This window comes from Rhopalosiphum padi, chromosome 2 (genome assembly GCF_020882245.1).
Source record: "Rhopalosiphum padi isolate XX-2018 chromosome 2, ASM2088224v1, whole genome shotgun sequence".
In the NCBI taxonomy this organism is placed as follows: domain Eukaryota; kingdom Metazoa; phylum Arthropoda; class Insecta; order Hemiptera; family Aphididae; genus Rhopalosiphum; species Rhopalosiphum padi.
Window position 1 is genome coordinate 22,517,240 of NC_083598.1, and position 19,992 is coordinate 22,537,231.

At 27.4% G+C, this 19,992-nt stretch overlaps 1 protein-coding gene across 3 annotated transcripts in view; it reads left to right on the forward strand.

Moving 5' to 3' along the window:
• Window positions 1–2,393: 2,393 nt before the first annotated feature.
• The window catches only part of LOC132923519 (alpha-protein kinase 1-like), a 28,255-nt gene continuing 10,656 nt past the window's right edge, over window positions 2,394–19,992 (forward strand). Inside the window, exons 1-4 of one of the 3 annotated variants that reach the window (XM_060987567.1) lie at window positions 2,394–2,911; window positions 3,516–3,886; window positions 3,965–4,040; window positions 17,667–17,790. In XM_060987567.1, coding sequence (XP_060843550.1) covers window positions 3,691–3,886; window positions 3,965–4,040; window positions 17,667–17,790 — 396 coding nt within the window. In that variant the 5' untranslated portion in view covers window positions 2,394–2,911; window positions 3,516–3,690. Of the gene's footprint in view, window positions 2,912–3,515; window positions 4,041–17,666; window positions 17,791–19,992 lie in introns of all 3 variants that reach the window. The other 2 variants (XM_060987568.1, XM_060987565.1) reach the window with 2 other exon arrangements.

Consider the following 19,992-nt stretch of genomic DNA (forward strand, 5'->3'; position numbering starts at 1 on the left):
ATATGCAATGATTTATCGTTGAATTTAAATTTAATACATTCATAATCTATTTATAGGTGACAGTCAACACCTACTGTACAGCAGAGTAGTTATTATTTTCTAGTTAGATCTTTGAAATAGGTACAATTTTTAAGAGCGTATTTTAATATTTTTTTGCCCATTTTAATCAACAATCAATATTAATAGGTGCATATTATACACATACCTATGAAATAGGCAAGTTTAAAAACATATTTCGTACCTTTTTAGAATGTATAAACTATTAAGTATATGAAGTTCTGCTTGACTACCTAATTAGATATATAAGTTATACAGGTAGTTTATTAATTATATATTTATATAATAGTAAAAGTTAAAAATTATTATAAATATTGGATTATAGGCTTATAGCTATATAAAGTGTAACCGATAAGACGTCCCGATTTTTGCGGAACAGTAGTACAGCAGTACAGATTTTTATTTAGTGTTCAGCTAATTTTTTTATGCCAGGACAGTAAATTAACCAATTTTATTTAAACGACTCGCTTTATGTTCATACACATATGGTAGTATGGTACAGCATCTTGTATTGAGTTGATCAGTTAAAATCAGTTGACAAAAAAATGTAAAAAGATTAGGTAGGTAGGTACACTAAATCAGAAATTCGATTAAGTACCTACTATAGGTACTATAGGAACGGTTCTAACTTGCACGTGTCGCCACATAATAATAATAATAATGTTATTTTAAATATTATATACTTATGTGACTACATTATAATATAGTAATTAGTAGCCGGTTGATATTATGTCAATATTATTATATATTTTAATATTTATATGTATACTAAACAAAATATTAAAACATTCGAAATTATGTCTACCTAACCTACTACTAGCATTGCTATATATTATAAAACAATAATATATTAATAAGTTTTTAACAGATAAATAAAAAAATTATTATATAGTTAAATACCCAAACACTCGTTTACAGAAATTTTATCCGCCATTCAAAGGGTTAGGTTTGTATTATTTCACCACAAAACGGTCCAATATTTGAAGGTGCTCTTATTTCTGAAGGGAGGTTTCACTAGTAAAAATATAAATAGGCAAATTTAATTAATATTAATAATGGTCGTATACTCGTATGCAGTGGCGGATTTAAGGAGGGGGCCAGAGGGGCCTGGGCCCCCCCCATGGCCCCTAAGATGTTTAAAAATATAACTATGACATGAAACTTATAATCACAATTCACGAAAAATTCCGGTTATATTTATAAGTCATCCTTAAAAGTTGAAACTAAATAGGCTGTAGCTATACTATAAGATAAGACGTTACATGCTATAGCTGCTATAATGTAACGTCTTATCTGATCGCCTATTAGATTGACGTAAAACGACATAACTTGCAGAAAGTGTCAAATATCTTATCTGAAATGAACAATTATTAGTAATAGCTAGGTTAATATATTGTATGATTTGGTTTAGTTTACTTTTGTCGTATTTACACGTATGAGTATCGTCTTGTCTTCGTAGTTCGTTATATCATGTCACAAAAACGTCAAAGTGAAATATTTACTTCTTTCTTTAAGAAAAAAAAAGTTGATGACAATAGTACACTTACAAATGAAAATATTTTGAATGAAACTGCTTCACAACAAGAACCAGCTGTTTACACTAATTTGTCGGAAATAAATGATACTAAAGAATATGATATAGGATTTGCAGTTGAAGAGGATTCTAATGTTAAAATACGAAAAGAGATAAGTCAACTTTATAATTATTTATGTAAAACGTGGACTCCAAATAAAAAGTATGTTTTTCCAGTAACAAAAGATAAAAATGGTCATAGTAGAAGTTTTCGTATTGAATGGATACTGGATAGATAAATCAATCTATATTATATCAATATATCAAATTGATATAAAACCAGAAGAAGTAATAGATTTGTTTGCCAAACAACATTCGAGACGTTTACAATTTTGTCTATAAAACACTACTTTTAATTATATTTTTTTTTATATACAAATATTTTTAATTTTAATACTTTTTTATGTGCATACATTTATATAATACATTATACATAATTATACATTTTAAAATACTATTATACTAATACAAGTGTTTTTATAAAAATATGTACTAATGTAAAAAAAAATAATGGGCCCCCCCCAAAAAAAAATCCTAGATCCGCCACTGCTCGTATGGTATATCACCTATTTTCCTTCAACGGTCGCGGCGTCTCGGTGGAAACGCGCCCTCGTAAAGTGGTACGCACAACGGCCGCGAGTAGCAGCTCGGTCGCGCCGCATCGAAGGTCGCCCTTGCGCACACCCGTCAGCCATCACCCGTTCGCGTACGCGACTACGCAACTACCGATGTACACAAGTACACAACATCAGCGCCAGTCTTACCCCTCCGGTCGTACGTACGCGCGTTCTACTGGCGTCACTGTAATTTTAATTCGGATTTCAGTTGTTTTTATTTCTCTCGATAAAATAAATAATAATAATATATATAGCATACGTATTGTTTTTATTAACGGTTTAAGCGTACGGCTTTTTAGTTTTGTTAATCGTCGTGAAAAAAGTGCGTCTGTGGCTTGTGCCGGAAACTTGGCTTGTGCGCGCCCAACGATGTTGTTTTGTTATCCCTTGCAATGTTATTTTAATAATAACGTAAAAGTTATATTATCATGATCGTGATAGTTTCCTAAAGTTTAAATTTTTATTATCGCCGTGTGAATGTGCTACGAGTGCCCATTATACGTATAGGTAATAATAATCGTGTATTAAACGTATTTCTAATGATGCGTTACGTGCTTTATTGTGGTGTCCGATCGGAAATCTGATGGGTACTTGGACGGCTGTAACTTAAACGAAATCCACGACAGTTGGTCAAAAATTTTGATGAGTGTCAAAAGTCATGCAGGTGAGCGAATGCTAATAATTGCGAGGGAAAAAAATATTTGCTCAAATATTTTTACATTTGCATATCATTTTTATTAGCTTTTATATATTATTTCATAAATTTTCTTAAAAAGATTTGTTTTTTTAAATTTTTTTTTAAATAATTTGAAGATTGTTCACATTATTCTTCATTTATCCCTTGATTTATCCTTTTTGTTAACTTTGGTACCGAATGTTTTGCACATTGTATTTATATTTATAATAGGTATCTGTACACAATATTGAATTTCATTGCTTATGGTTTTTTAACTCATAAAGGTTCAATTTAAACTGTCTAATATCTTTAACAAACTTATATTATAAAAAGTTATCTAAATATTCTTATTAAACTTTATACATTATACTAATAATGTATTCATTAATTTTCAAAATTTTAAATTATTTATGTATTTGTGATAGATCCTTTTATGCGTGATATTATTTATCTAGTTTATTTTTTTAATTATTTTACTATATTTATTATTTTTAATAAAATGACAAAAATCAAAATTTAATGCTTTTACTTATTTATATTATATTAAGTTTAATTTTACTTAATTTTATTAAATTTTATCTTTCTACTATAGAAAATCAAAGGGATATGTTTGGAACATCCGTCATGCGTCGGTCATACTCTACCATATCAACTGTGCAGTGATGGTAGCTGCGGTAGCATATTCGGACAAGGAAAAACCTCCATGAATAATCTGAAAAATGCCTCGCTCTGCCTTTACGCACTTTATGTCGGTCATCTGATACGGCATGACGACCGAGTCAACCGACCAGCCACTGCAATCTGCTGGGCCCTTGTTCACAGACCCAAACGCCCGATATCGGTGCGCGTCTAATGATCCATCTTGTAGTCATGGCGTCGTCGCTCAACCGGCGACTGCCGTTAACATGAACCAAGTGCCGAAAGGTTACTGTTATTCGACCGATAATAATCAAATTGTTAATAGTGAGTGTGATAAAACTTATCACTGTCCTAACTCAACTACAGTTGTCACATTGACAAATAACATTGTTTCAACCCCAGCAGCTTTTGTATCTTCAATTACTGTACCAGCTGGATGGAGACGAATTCATAATAAAGGAGTTATAAATTATATAAGGTAAGTTAAACATTAAATATAATTTTAAAATACTTAGGTAGTTAACATTTTTTAATTTTATAAAATGGAAATTAAATACATTTTAATTCTTGAGATAATACCTAACTAATTTATAAGTATTAAAGTAGTGTTTAATGTAGTATATTATATAGGATCAAAATATTTGGCATAGATTGATGAGATTAAAGTATTTAAACACATCTTTAAAATAATTTGTAATTTCAATTCAGGTAAAACAAAAAATATATTTTTTTATTTTTTTTCTATATTAAATAGCTATTAACTATTAATTAGCTATGTATAAGTAAACATTTTTTGTTGGTAATTCATCTTCAAAATAATTTTTATGTGTTGTAAAAATAGTTTTTACTTATAGAATACTGTAATACAAAGATATATTACAAGCAGATAAGTATCAACCCAGTTATTTTTATAGGTAAATTATTTTAACTTTTAAATAACTAACAAATATAACTAAGAATATTATTAGGCATGTCACATGTTACATATGATATGTAGTGAACAATGCTTTATTTGTATAAAATTGAAATCTGATAAAATAATTAGTCCCTATATTTTTGGTGGTATATTAAAATAAAAGTTTTAAATGTAAATAATGATTCTCTGCAATTTGAAATAATAGAATATTTAATTGGGCTAATTTTATTAAGTAATGTTAAATTAATTTTACTAAATTACTAGTATTCAAATTTTAAAGACACTAATGTTTGTATTACTCTGTTGAAGAGTGACTTCTTAGTTCTTAAATAAACATGGTTGTTGTAAGTGGTGTGAAAATAAATGTTTGTCGAGTTTATGCAATAGGTACTACCTATATTTTTATTTTTATTATCTACATAAGTAATTTAAAGTGTAAAATGTGTACAGATGGCGAGTACTCGAGTTATTATTACTATTTTCGTACCATTTATTAAATGTTTAAATTATTTCAGTAAAACTTTTTTCACTATTTAGTAATATATTACGCTATAATATAATATATTATATTGATTTCCAATGGTTAAAACAATGAGTTGAATATGAAGGCGCTAATACCACAATACGTTATCCTTTAAAGTCCCCTATTTAACCTCTATTATCCTCTTGGTAGGTTATTGGAAATATCTGCTTCTGTGTCGGCGAAATTCTGACCTAAAATACTATTTTACACCACGGGGTGTCTTTGATTTACTACTGTATAAGATGCGTTTTTCTTTTGAAAACACGAGGTTTCAATACAAATCACCTGGCTTCCAGGCTTAAAAGACCTTTTTCCCCTAAAATTACACCCTAATATTGTAAATTATACCGGACATTCCTTATATACAAAAAGACATGTATATGACTTCTATAGAAATATAATATGCCATGACCGCAACAGCTACCCATTTTACAACCCTGTTAAATTTGAAAAACGTTAAGTGTAGAGAACAGATGATATTGATAATATTCGTATTTCATGACATCGTGATATATTTTTTCTTGGAATATTGTTAAACACTTCTAAGTTATAAATAATTTAAATTTTAAATTAATGCAACACAATTTATGAAATAGTAATTTGTTTTTACATGTTAATTAAAATCATTTCGTTTCAAGCTATTTTATTAATGTATTTTGTATATGTATATTAGTACATTTTTATTACAAAAAATAGTATTTAAAACAATGCCGAAATTTAGAATAAAAATATGATTAATTCAATTTAATATGCTTTGGGTTTATTCTAAACTGAGGCTTAACAAAATAAATCAAATATTTTATAAATTCAATTTTTAAAACTTAGTTATTTTATTTATAATTCTTTAAGTTATTTTTGTATACTTAAAAAGTATTAAAGACATATTTTGTTTAATTTTTATATTTCTCATACTAATTTATAATTTATTTAATTATCTATTAAAAAAAAATGTAATTCGATGTCATTACCAAATACTAGTAGGTACCTAATCTAACCTTCACTAGCACTAATCCATACGATTTCGACCTCTAAATTTATCTTGTATAATTACCTACAACCGATTCTAATTCAATTATCATTAGACTACTAAAAAAGGAAATACGAAATTTATGTTCATGGTCACCACTCACCAGCAATGAAGGAATAATTTGTCGGGTACACCAAAACGTTCACTAGCTGAACAAAAAAAAAATGTTTCCAGGTTATTTAAGGAAGAAAAAATACTAAATTGAGTGTAATCGCTTACGACTGGTTTAATTTTTTTAGTGATCTTCTAGCTTTACGTGTGTTAGAAGTGATAACTAACCTTGTTGTAATAAACCAGTTTAGTTGGCCACCGAAAGGGTAAACATGCTTCTAAGGTGTCTCATTCAAATCTGATTCAAATAAATTTAATCATATTAAATAATGTATTACATGAGATATGAGAAATACCTTAAGGTATTAGTATTATCATAGAATAATAGTTCAAAAATGTATTATTAGTTGTTACATAAAAACTAGTTAAATAATAATATTTGTATTTTATGAATAATTATTTATTTATCTGTGTTGATTACCTATTATTGTTATCTAATTATGCACATCATGTCATCGATATATTATATACAGTTTGATATTTAAGAACGTTAATGGTCAACATATTTTAGTATGTGCTCTCTATTAAATTGCTTCATATGAGTTAATATTAAGTACTTCGCTGGTCCCTTTCTTTAAACAATCGCCTACTATATGTATAATTGTGTTATATGGATTAATGACTCATAATGTATGTCTTTACTTTCAAATATTATTTCATTTTGGAATTTGATAATCTTTTGAAGTTAAAAATATCACATAATATGAATTATTATTTAAAAACATTAAGATATTAAGAGCGTTATGTATACACGTAAAAACAACCGGACATGTTTTTCCGTTTTACGAACATACAGCACGGCGAATTGGCGAATTTGTGTTCTGCAGTACCAATTTTGTGTAGTAAACTCTAATTATAGAGTGAATTAACCTATTATCAAACTTAGAAAAAAGAGGATAATTTGTGTTTTTCATTATTTTTTTACAATATTTTAATTTTTAAATGAAATGACAACTTTTAAATTTTATTATTTTACTTACTCATAAAGTCATAACTTGCTTAAAACTTAACTTTGTTAAAATATGGAACCTCTTAAGTATTATTTACTAAAACATAACGTGTGTATAGTATGATACTTTGTTATTATGTACGGTAGAGTACCTTTGAAATATAACTGCTTGAAAATTCTTTATTATTCCTAAACTATTAAAAACTTAGTGGAACACTGATTTAATTTAATTTTAATTTTATAATTTAGAACTTGTAAAATATTTTTTTAAATTTTAATAATGGAAATTCGTTGATTCATTTCGAGTGAGTAAAATAATGTGACAATAGGTATAAGGAATTAATAAGTTAACACAATTATCACATTATCAAGCATATTAATTATTTTAAAAGGTTTAAATTTTCAAATATTTTACGTTTGTTGCATTCAGTTCTAGAAAACATTGTAATTAATATAATTCTAAATCAATAAAATTACTTTGTCCTAATACAATATAATTTCATCAAGTGTACAACGATATATTTTGATAGTTCTATTCTTATTTGCTTTTAAATAATTTAGGGTTGTATTTAATGTGTTATTTTTAAATATTACCATGATTAGATACTTATAGTTTATTTGTTTAATATATATTGTATATATATAGGATATCAGCATTTGAAAAATAAATAAATGAATTACAAAATAAAAAAATAAGTATAATACGTTTTGACGAACACACTCGTGTATATAATATGATCTTTTTTTCTATAAAGCGTTTTTTACTGTTGAAATTGTTTAGTTATATCCTTTCCGTATATACGGATGTGCCTCCTATAGTGTAACTAATAATTGACAGCATTTATCCCCTAATAAATAACTGATTCCGACAACCTAAAGATGATAATTATGCGTTGAAATTAGAGATTCATAAAAAAAGAAAAAGAATTACAGTCGAAAGCTGATTTGTTTTAAAGTGGCTAATTAAATCTGAGCGCGTCTCAGCTGGTGTTTGTTGTTGTAACAAAAAGGGCTATTCTCACGATTTGTCGTCTTTTTTATCGAGTTAAGGGCCGCTGCCGCCAGGTAGCTCCTTCAGGACTGTATTGATTACCGGCTAACCGAGGCAATTAACTGTCGGCTGTGGCGGAAAGCGTCCATGAGTGACGTCACAGTATATTAAAGGCATCCCACCCACCCCAGGGACGCTTCGGCAGCTTTTAAACGATTTACTACCGTTTCAGGGCTTCCCAAAATGATTCAATTTGTTAATAAAATGTTTTATTAATAGCTCATTGGAAATACATTTCTCCGTATTATAAGGAAGATCTACTGTAGACGTCTCAACTAGTACTGTGTAAGAATTATTCATTAAAGCTTTAAAGATGTTTTATATTTATTTTTTTTCTAATCTATCAACATGGAAATATTCATATTTATAATATAATATATTTCTTTTTAATTTCTTGCTTACCTTATGTTTTATTTCCCGCCAAGTTATGTATTTTAAACAACATTTTTTTTAAAACGTCTTCATACTTACGTATGTCTGTGTGATTTATAGGAACGTAAGTTGAGTGAGACGATAGATGCCCATAAATCCTTGTACACAAAATACGGGATTTTCAGGTTAGAAACAGGCGGAAAAGACAAGAGGGTGTATTTGATGGATGGTTTACTGCCGCTTTACTTCTCAAACTGCGTTAATTTCGGATTTAGGAGTGCGCGGATTGTGTGACGGTTTAATTTGGTCGTAATACGGTTAATCGACCGTTTGCAACATTAGACCCCTTTAACTTAGAGACATGAAATATTAAGCCTTGCTTAATTTACTATTTAAACTTTTAATGGACATTTTTATTAAAGTAATTCAAAATTCTGTTTTAGTAGAAGCTTATAGTCAAATAATTATGACACAATGAATAAGATAATTGAAAACAATTTTAATTATTTTTTCATACATACATTAATAATAATTATAAACAATTAAATATTTTATATTTTTATGTTAATGATTATTGTCAATTAATTCATTATTTTGGTGGTTTATTAATTATTAGACATAATTTTACCTTGGTATAATTTATTTTATATGTGGTTGTGGTTAGTTTGGTAATTTAAAATGAATCATTTCCGACCGCTCTATATACGTTTATTTTTGTATCTACTTAATCGCGTCGTTGTTGTCGACGGCGACGGAGTCAATAGTGTTATTTAGAAATATTTTGATACGGAGTTTGGGTGGAGGCGCGCAGGGATTTATCATCCGTAAACTTCACTTATACCCTTTATAACTACAACAGGCGGCTGGTGGTTCCGCCTGGTGTGATCGCCGCCTCCGGGTCCGTCTTATTGATTTACCCCCTTGGAAGAACACACACAGTCGCGCGCGACCGTCGTCCCCACACCCGCAGCTCTGGTTTTCTTTCGGGTTATGTAATGTTACGACATTTGATCCAATAGAGGGCTTCTCATCCGCCCGGGAACCCCTTTACCACCCCCTGACGACTTTTTACCCGGATAAATCCCATGTATACCCGTCGTCGTCACCTAATGCGCTTTATTGATGTTTAGCCTTTTGAAGAGCCGTTTCCGGAGTAGTGTACGGCGTACACACACGAGCTGCATAGCTAAACGCCCTTCTCCTGATTCTCTTCGCCTGACCCATTGCCTCACGACTTACACAAATTAATTTCCGTCGCTTCCAAACGACCGATCAATTTCGTCTTTTCGTGTTTGTTTTATTTATTATTTTTTTTTCACTTCCCGATGCGCAACGTAGATACACGATGCCCCCGACGATCCGTCTGGTCGCGTCCCGTAAATGGCAAGAACTGGTGTACACGTATCGATGCACTTTTGACAGGTCCGCCAGCGGCGACTGTAGAGCGCGAGTATGAGAAACGCGTGAAACCGGTTTGCGGCTCGCTCGAATTGTGCAATTGCTCGACGGGCAGTGCAATATTACCGCCGCCGCCGTCGTCTGCCACCACAGTTCACGGTACATTTTCTTTTCCGATCATCGCCACCGCCGCTGTGAGAGGAGAAAAAGAAGAATGCGTTTCTATAAACCGGTCCGCGCATTATACATAATATGTTTGTAGAGGGGCGGGAAAAAAAGAAAGAAAAAAACGAGTGCAAGCTGTTTGAACACGAAATGCAACGGACAAATGTTTTTTTTACCTTTCGTTTATATAATATTATATAGGTATCTACTAAGTAGGTATAAATATAATGTCGCGTTCGCGTCAAGTCAAAATGTTTTCATCGTGGTAATATGGTATTATATATTATAATATTGTATACGTATTAAAGGTAAACTAAACGCTTTGAGGGATAGAGTAGGTATATAATATTATATTTACACAGTGCACACATGTTGACCATTTTTATATTCGCAAATTAAATAAATTGATATAATAGTATATATATTACAACTTATTAGGTTTTTCTTTATCGCCGAAAGTTTGACTTGAAATATATTTGAGCTAATACAAATACAGTAGATGTAAACATTTTTACTATCATTCTCAATTTTATGCTTTATCATTTAAGACTGATTTATTTGAAAATTGGAAATATTTTACTTTAAAATATGAATTGAAAATATGTATTTACAATAATTATACCTATGTTTTTAATATTTAAAAATAAATTTAGATTTATTTATTTTTAACCTGATTTAGTTTTAATTATATTTAATAATGATTTTTCAGTGTTCTGTAGTAATTTCTATCATATCTATATTATATAGATATAATACAATGCACTTGTCATGATAAATAATTTTTAATTTGATGCCTTTTTCGGTGTTTTTTTACAGTTTAGAAAACTTGACTAAGAATGTGACATGCAAAATTTAAATAATCGTACATTTCCAGATTTCCTTTATGTATGGTTTATGTATAGTCAATCAATATTTACCAATATTATTTAAAATATATGAACTATACCATACTATACCATGTCTATAGATACATCGATTCCTGGGGAATTATTTTCGTGTAATAAGAAATAAATTTATTATTGTTATTTATTATTTTTCTTAATTTAAGGTCAGTTTTCAAAACCACCTTAACTTTCAATGAGTATTTGGTTGGCCATTCATGAAAAAGTGATAAATGATCTTGAAGATAGGTTTATAATTATCATTTATGAATAATTTAATAAAGTTGATTTATTTTTTAAAAATCTATTAATGACAATACATTTTGCTTAATATGGGATATAGTAAAAATATTTTATTATTGGGATTTAATATATTATGTTGTTAATGTGGGTGGGGGTCATGATTTGGGTGCTATACGTTCCCACGTCACACCAAAATCAATTTTTTATCCCCCTTGAATAAAAAAATCATGTTCTCAGGACATCAACGTGTGCTACAGATTATAAACTCTATAATATAGAGTATCATTTAAGGATTTTAAGGAGTATATATTATGTCAATTATCTATACACTTTTAACTTTATCAGTATATTTTTCCTCGTCGACACTAAAAAAAGAAACAGATTCAGAAATTTAAATTGATTATAATAAAAAGGCTTCCGTGGGTTATAATAACATGTAACTACCTAAAACAAAATTTGGACTTTATACTTTAAGTACCAATAATATCATTCAAATTTAATTCAATGATTTTTGTATGAAATTTTATATTTATTAAGTTTTTACTTCAAAATTACTAATTAATTATTATTATAATAACATTTCAATTTTAAAATACTGTAGAACCGTGTAGGTAGTTTTATATAATATTAATATCAGTGATCTGATAACTTATTAGTATTGTTATTATAACGATTCAAATAGACGACCGCCAAATACAAATATAAATTTGATTTATAATCTGAATAAGGCTGTGTCGCGTGACCCCGAAACATCGTGCATTGTAATATTTTTTTATCAACTCCACGCCATCATAATCATAATCGACCGAGTACGGTGAGTGAGGTCATCTAATGAACCTTGCGTGAGAATAGAGAAATACATGTGCAATAAAATGTTTTGAAAAAAAAATACTGATTTTGGTGATATGCGTTTGCCTGTTTTAAATCAAATCATATGTTCCAAATGTTTTCATCACTCTACACGTATATATTTGTGTATAATTAATAACTATTAAAATAATAATGAAAATATTTGTAGTAGATAAACAATTTTTTGATTTAAAATACTTATTGATACTAATTTTTATTTGCGAGAAATATGGAGAATAAGCAAATACAACCAATAAGCTTTTATTTATATTTATAATTATAATAATTATAAATAGAGAAATTAATTATTTGCTATATGTTAGGATAACTTTTGAAAAATAAAAACAATGTATAATATTATTTAGTGTCTCACTTAAGTTATGAGTATTACTATATACTATATAGTATAATATTCATCTTTGAATAATAAATATTCAATATTGCTTATCTATTTTCATTAGATGTATTTAAAATTCATGTCTCATGACATTTTTCTTTTTAGTTGTTTATACACAAACATACTTTCACTTAGAAAAATAATGAAATGTACTCTACTGTAAATATAGTTCATTGAACCTTTCACTGTGAGGTGGAATATGGCGCATTGTTAAGCTATGACTAGGCTTTTGGCCTAATTGCCTTGTATACAATACATTCTTCTTTACCCGCGATATTTGTGACGGAGAAATCGTGGCAATGATCTTGTATTAAATATTTTATGAACTTTATTGGATATTTAGATTTTAGACTCATTTGTTTATGTGAATTATACCTGATAAAGTGAAATACATATTAATTATCTTATTTTTCCCATGTTTCAATTTGTTTATATAAAGTTAATAATTAATGAACTAATAACTTACCGTTGTTATGGTTGTTTGTTGGTAAATTAACATACGAGTATTATTTTGACAAAATTAAATTTATTGTTTTCGTGAATATTTAAAAGTAGTATTAATATTTAAATAAAAATATAAATTTTATAGCAAACCTTCACATTGAAATAAAAAACTCTTTTATTACCTACTAAATCTAAAATGACTTTATTCGTTTATTATTAAATATTTACCGTACACTATTTATTTAATTTATCTTTTGTTTTACCATTATATGTTCTTTCTCGACCAAGTTAGAACATCACTCTCTATTATTAACACATAACAGGCTTGTAAAAATTCTTATCCGCCCACTTACGATTTACCTTTAAGTAACAAAGTACTCCTATTCTCTAAAGTAACAAAATCGTTTAGTAAGTCGTGCCGTTCGTCAGTTTCACGACTGTGACTGTCGTGACGACCGGACCTCTTTTAATTGGCACAAATAACTATAGTATCACGACCGCTATGGCGCTGTCCATCAATTTCTCTGTAAATATACCTTCACCAATTCATCAGATCCTTTTTACCTCCCTAAATAACGAACAAAGTGTATAGACGAAGTTATTTTCATAGCTTTAAATATTTCAAATTATTAGTGCATCATCCTATAGTTTGTCGATACTTGATAGATACGTATAAAATCCGTTAAACATTACAATTTTTAATTACTTAGGCGTTTCATATATAATTATCAATAACAAACAATAACATTATTGTTAACATAATAATGTTGCATCATTGATATATAGTAATGTGATAACATAAAAAAACATTTTTATTAATAATGTTTAATGAATTATTAAAACCAGGGTTGTAACTAGAGTGAAACGAGCAAGGCGCTTGCTTTGGGCGTCTGATGCTAGGGGGGGGGGGCGTAAAAATATTATTGAAAATATAATATTTTTCATCGATATGTAGACATAATGTTGAGAATTATATACTTGTGGCTAAAAAGTAAAAATTGTATTTCTTCTTTAGCTCGAAACCTAATTACAAATTTTCAGATTTATCCGACTTATTATTAAGAAATATAAAACTACGAGTGTGTCACCTCCATCACCCAGGGGATACATTACTAGAGTTCTACCTCAGAATAAAAAATGGCTCAGTACGGTTTTGATTCAAACAGTATAAAATATTTTAAAATTACCTTAAATTGGTGGAATTGGTTAAGACGGAAAGTGTTTATACTGTTTCTTATTTTCTTAAAAAGACGCCACACCCGCGTCCGTATATAATATGTGTCCAAACGTACAATATAACAAATTTTTGTCTAGCAATTTTAGTGTAGTGTAGTAAGTGCTAAGTAATAAACTGATAATCCTTATTATTATAATGAATTATTATTAAACTTAAAGGTAAGAACATTATGTGTATTTTCACATGGGGTTTTTTTTTGTATGTAAGTGAGTTATGAAAATACTCTAAATGTAATATTAAAAATTAAAATATCGTAAAATACTCACTTAAAAATATAGGTTATTTTCTCACCTTTAAGTTTGATAATAAGCCAATTCACTCTATAATTAAAGTTATACTATACAAAATTGAAATAGTTGTACATAAATTTGCCATATTGTTTGTTCATAAGACTGAAACAACACATGCAAATAATAAATCCTAAATGATTTTTCGACACTATAAAAGCAGTACAGGTTTTGATGTGCAAAAATGTATTGAAAAACTCAAAATTGTTTATTATACAAACTGTTTCCACTTGTTTTTTCATTAGATAATATTAGAAAAATCAAAATAATTCGTCAAACTCTTGTTTTCTATAGGACTTCTCTTGTCTTAATGTATGGTTCATAAAACATAGGTAATAGATTATTTTATCGTTGGGGAGTGTGTTACGCGATACGTATTTTAAAATGCTACATTGTCAAATAAAATGTATTATTGGATGAGATCGTGTGATCACGATTTTGACCTTTTCACAGCGATTTGTTTCTTGTTTCTATAAATACCGGTCGGACAACATAAATTAAACCATCTGAATATTATAATATAGTGTGTTAACAAATCAAATATTTATATTTATTTTTTACTTATTACTTATACATTTTAATTATTGAATTATATCATCATAATCACTATAATTAATACCATATTAAAATGATTTTATTTTTATAACAGATAAATATAAATATATATGTAGGTAATAAACTAACAAGTGTCGTTATTATTATAAATTTATCATATGTATAATGTATATATGTTTTCCTAAAATAAGTAAACACAGCATCTTGATAATACATTTAAATAAACTTATTCAATTTTTTATCAGAATCTGAGTTCTGAGTTTAAAAAAAATGTGTTTATTTTAATTTGTAGGTAATGCTAAAACAGATTTGTTGTTAGTTTTATTATATTGAAACTTTTAAATAGTTTAATATATCTCTGTCATCGGGTTAGGTTATCCAGTGCTGGATAATTTTGTGTTTAATTACTTAATCACATTTTATTATTATTTTAAATGTATACAAATAGGTAGTATTATATTGTAAATAATTTTAATAAGTACGTAATAAATAAAATTACGCCATAATTTTAGGACATAATAATTGTGCATTAAACTTCTTTGTTGTGCAAATATTTCATTGCATTTTGTAGTTAGTTGTATCGGATTCGGATATAGGAAGAAATTTAGAAGACTGATATGATGCAATACTACTGAAACCAGTTTATTAAGCAATAACAACCGTATCACTGCGATATACCTCCCAGGTTTGGTGTTGATCAAACTCGAAAATAAATCTTATTGTGTACAAGGTTGCCCAATTTGCATACAGACAGTTAGTAGGCGTATTGAAGAACGCTACTAATTTTAAATTTTAACACCAAGCTTCAGGTACAAATAGCTTGTTATGATTTTCGGGGCGCGGTTTTTCTTTCGTCATCTCGTGTTCTATTGTCTACGTAATCATCTGTACTTTAATTTTAAAATAACCGGTCACTCCTTTGAAAATTCTCAGCATTACAACATTAATGTCACCACATTGTTTTAAAATATTCCTCAAGTATTCGTTTTGACCCACTTATGTAAATACAAGAAGCGTTACTCGGAGAAAGAAACAAAAGCAATTCATTAATATTTAAAAGTAGATAGGTAGTTTATACTTCGAATGATTTAATAAACATGTAAAATTGTATGATGTTATTTTAGACATTTTAACAATTATTTTTAATTTATGTATGTTAGTGATGATTAATCATATTTATATATTATTTTTATTATCAAAATGAATTATTAATAATAATGATAGTAATGACTAATATTGTCTACTTATTTATAAAAATACAATTCTAGCTACTTATAGGGGTATTCTTTGTTACCTAACCTAACCATCTTGGTTTGTTCTTAATGTTTGAATTACAATTCAGAAAACTATCTGAAAAAATTATCGAATTATTATTAGATGAATAAGTTTTTTTTACATAAAATTTTTGTAAGCTAAATTATGTATTTAATTAAACCACTCATTCATACGTATATGAATTTGTTTTAACATAATATTAAAAATAAGAATGATAAATATATAGTTTTATTTGCTAAGAATTAACAAGAATATTAATGATAAATACTAAATACCAAACAAATAAATTGTCTCAATAGCAGTATTATAAATATCATATTTATGCACTTAATATAAAAGTACTTATAGTAAATAGTAATTCATTTTTATTTAGTTATGATAATTTCAAAAATTTTAATGTAATGAAACACGATAATTTTATGGTATACTGCAATTTTTGTATGGTTTTTAATCTCAATGACTATTCAATATCGTAAATTCTTAAATATTCCATCTGTTTGGTGGTCATAACGATAATTTAAATTGTATGATTCCTGTATTAAGGTTGCCTTGTAGTCTTAGTAACTGGTTTTATAACCAGCTGTCAGGATTTATCGAAAATATTCAATACTTCTAATATTATATGACATACTGCAACATGTATCAAAATGTAATTATTAGAATTGAATCACGTTACAAAGCATGAAAACAAATATTTTCATTGTCATTTAATTTTGATAATAATACGAATTTTAATTTATTACAAAAATTATATCTATTATCAAATATATAATTTTATGCATTAAACATTATACCTAACTATTTTTTATTCCTTTTTCGTATAAGTTTTTGATATCATAAAAACTATTTGTTAAAATAATTTTATCACAAAGAATCTAAAAAACCTTTTTATCTTATAAAATATTGTTATACATACATATATTTAAAAGGGCGGTAGTTATTTGAACCGTAACACTTGAGGGTGAGCACTGTGCGTGTTTCCTTTTGGTTAAAAACTACCCTTAAAATAATTTCAACAATTTCTGTTTTCTAGAGAATAATAATTTTCAATGTTTTTATTTCATTATTAGTTTTAATGAATTAATGATAATATTACCTAATGGAATTTAAATAAATTAGGTATTTGTTAGTCAAGTATAATAGCATTAAAGAAAGTCGATAAAGTTTAATATATTTCACAATCATTCGAATTTTATTTGTCTAAGTTATTAATAATTCAATTATTATTTAATTATTATAAAAACAGTCTAGTTATATATTTTTTTTATTGATATTTTGAATGTTTCTAAATATAAATTTAGTTCTTAATTTGTTAATTATGTTAAATATATATATTTTTTTAATTGTCAAGTTAAAATGTTAAATATAATTACTATATTTATAATAAGCTATTATTAATAACGATTCATTATTTTATTTTACAGTCCTAGCAACGCAGTTCTAAATTCGCTGGATCAAGCTAAAATATATTTGCAAACTCAGGGTACATGCAAATGTGGACTTGAATGCCCTTTTCAGTGTGAACACGTTTTTAATTTCGACGCAAAGGTAATGAAATATATACACATACATATTTAAAACAGTTTTTGACAATTGTTATTCACTTATTCTCGTAATTTTTTATAATGCTCACCCTTTTTATATACCAGTTTATTATAAGCAATGTTAGAAGCCCACAGGCAGATGTTACTACAGCGTTTGTCTCTCTCTCTCTTTCTCTCTCTCTTTCATCTATTCCAACAGCTGCTATTCCGGGTTCGTAACTGTTGATAAAAAATTCGGCATTTTTATTCACAAACCAGGGATACCTAAACTCTAATCTTTATACATTTAAAAAAAATGTTTATTGAGTAAAAGATTTAAATTCTAAAGCTTTCTATCTAATCGAGTGTTATTTTTTAATTTAATTGAAATTATTTGTTACATTTTAGATTGTTTAAAAATTACGTCATACATATGAGGACCCTTCCCCCCTTTATAATATTTTGTTATTTCCCTTCTTTAAGCACGTCACAATTCAACCAAGTAAATGTTCAATGAATACTCTCTGGTACCCTAAGAAAAGGGTGAACTAAAATTATCTATAGCTTATTTATTTGTTATAATTACTAACTGAATAACTCGACTTCGTTCTTGTGTTAAATAATCTATTGGTATATACATTTATTTTTTTATTATAATTAAACTATTTAAAGCCTTGTCATATAATATATAATATTTTTTTATAATTTAACTTAATTTATGATATTTATAACAAAATGAGATTGGAAATAATAAGAGTGATTTACTCGTAGGCTCATTTGGTAGTACAACCTTGTGAAAAAAAATCATTAAATTATTTATGATACGCTAAAAACCTGTAACCTTTAAATACATATCCCCTTCTCCCTCCCTTCAGACAAAAAATAAATAAATATCGGGCAACGTGGTGATACTCCAAAGAGTATTTGGAACACTTCTGTGAAAAAAAATTGGAAAAAAGTTAAATGGTGTCATCACAAAATTGGAACATAAAAAAGGCCTGTTCTTCTTTTATATATATAAGAATTATTATATATATTATATTTATTTTTTGGCTATTATTACTTAAAAGAATTGTATTCTATTTAAATATATATATATATGTACTTACTACAATATTAAACTTTTATAATAAAAAATAATAATAATAAAATTAAAGTTATTAATTTATTTTAAACAATTTACTATGATTTATAATAGTAATATATAGTAATATAATATAATAATATTATAGTTTTCATTATAAAGAAATGTGTTTTTAAATTTTTGATTAAAAAAATGTATCTCAAATTTAATTTATTATTATGAAAGTATAATATAGTATGTTAATAATATGTCAAATTAAATAAAAAGACGTTATGTGTCTCATAATAAAGAAGTATGTATTATAATAAATATATTTATTATATTTATTTATTTATATACATTTAAAGTATCTTATTATCTTATTTTTTATATTTCCTAACGTTATACTATATTATAATAAAATAACTTGTTTGTGAAACCCAACATATGTGCAATTGTAATGTATAAAAACAATTTAAATCCACGTACACACTTTCAAAGGCTGAATAAGTCAATCGGGATTCTGTAGATATATATTTTTTTAGTGCACTTAAAACGTTAAAAATACTTGTTATAATTGTCAACTGGCCGAGGTTGAGTGGTAGAATATCCGGTGGCCAGTGTGATGCAGTATTGATATTTTCAATGCACATTTATTACTAGGAAAATCTTTTTTAGCGCAGCATTTGCGATAAAACATTATATAATATTAGCCTTTCTTTATTCTTCTATACAATTCCATTATATTGACCACATACATTAAACAGTCCCATTGTTTTGTCTACACAGTCTACCCCATCCAATCCAATCTCATCAAGTATACTTTTATCAATCCTTGTTCGGACTAGAGTAATCATTACTGCAGGCCTCGCGTATTTTAATACATTTTAATTGTAGGTATTGTTCATGCATCATTAAACTTAATGAACAAATAACTTAAAATAATTGTGGTTCACGAAATCGATAAAAATTTGAACAGTTGCAATATTTGATAATCAGTGTTATATAGAATTCACGTATTCACTAAATAAAATTCGAATAAGAAAATTTAGTTCCAAAAACCCTTATGTAATAATAATTGTTAAAACATGTATTGTATAATATAAGTAGCTACTTTTAGAAATATGTTAAATTTTAAATTATTATTTATTTTAAAATATTTTT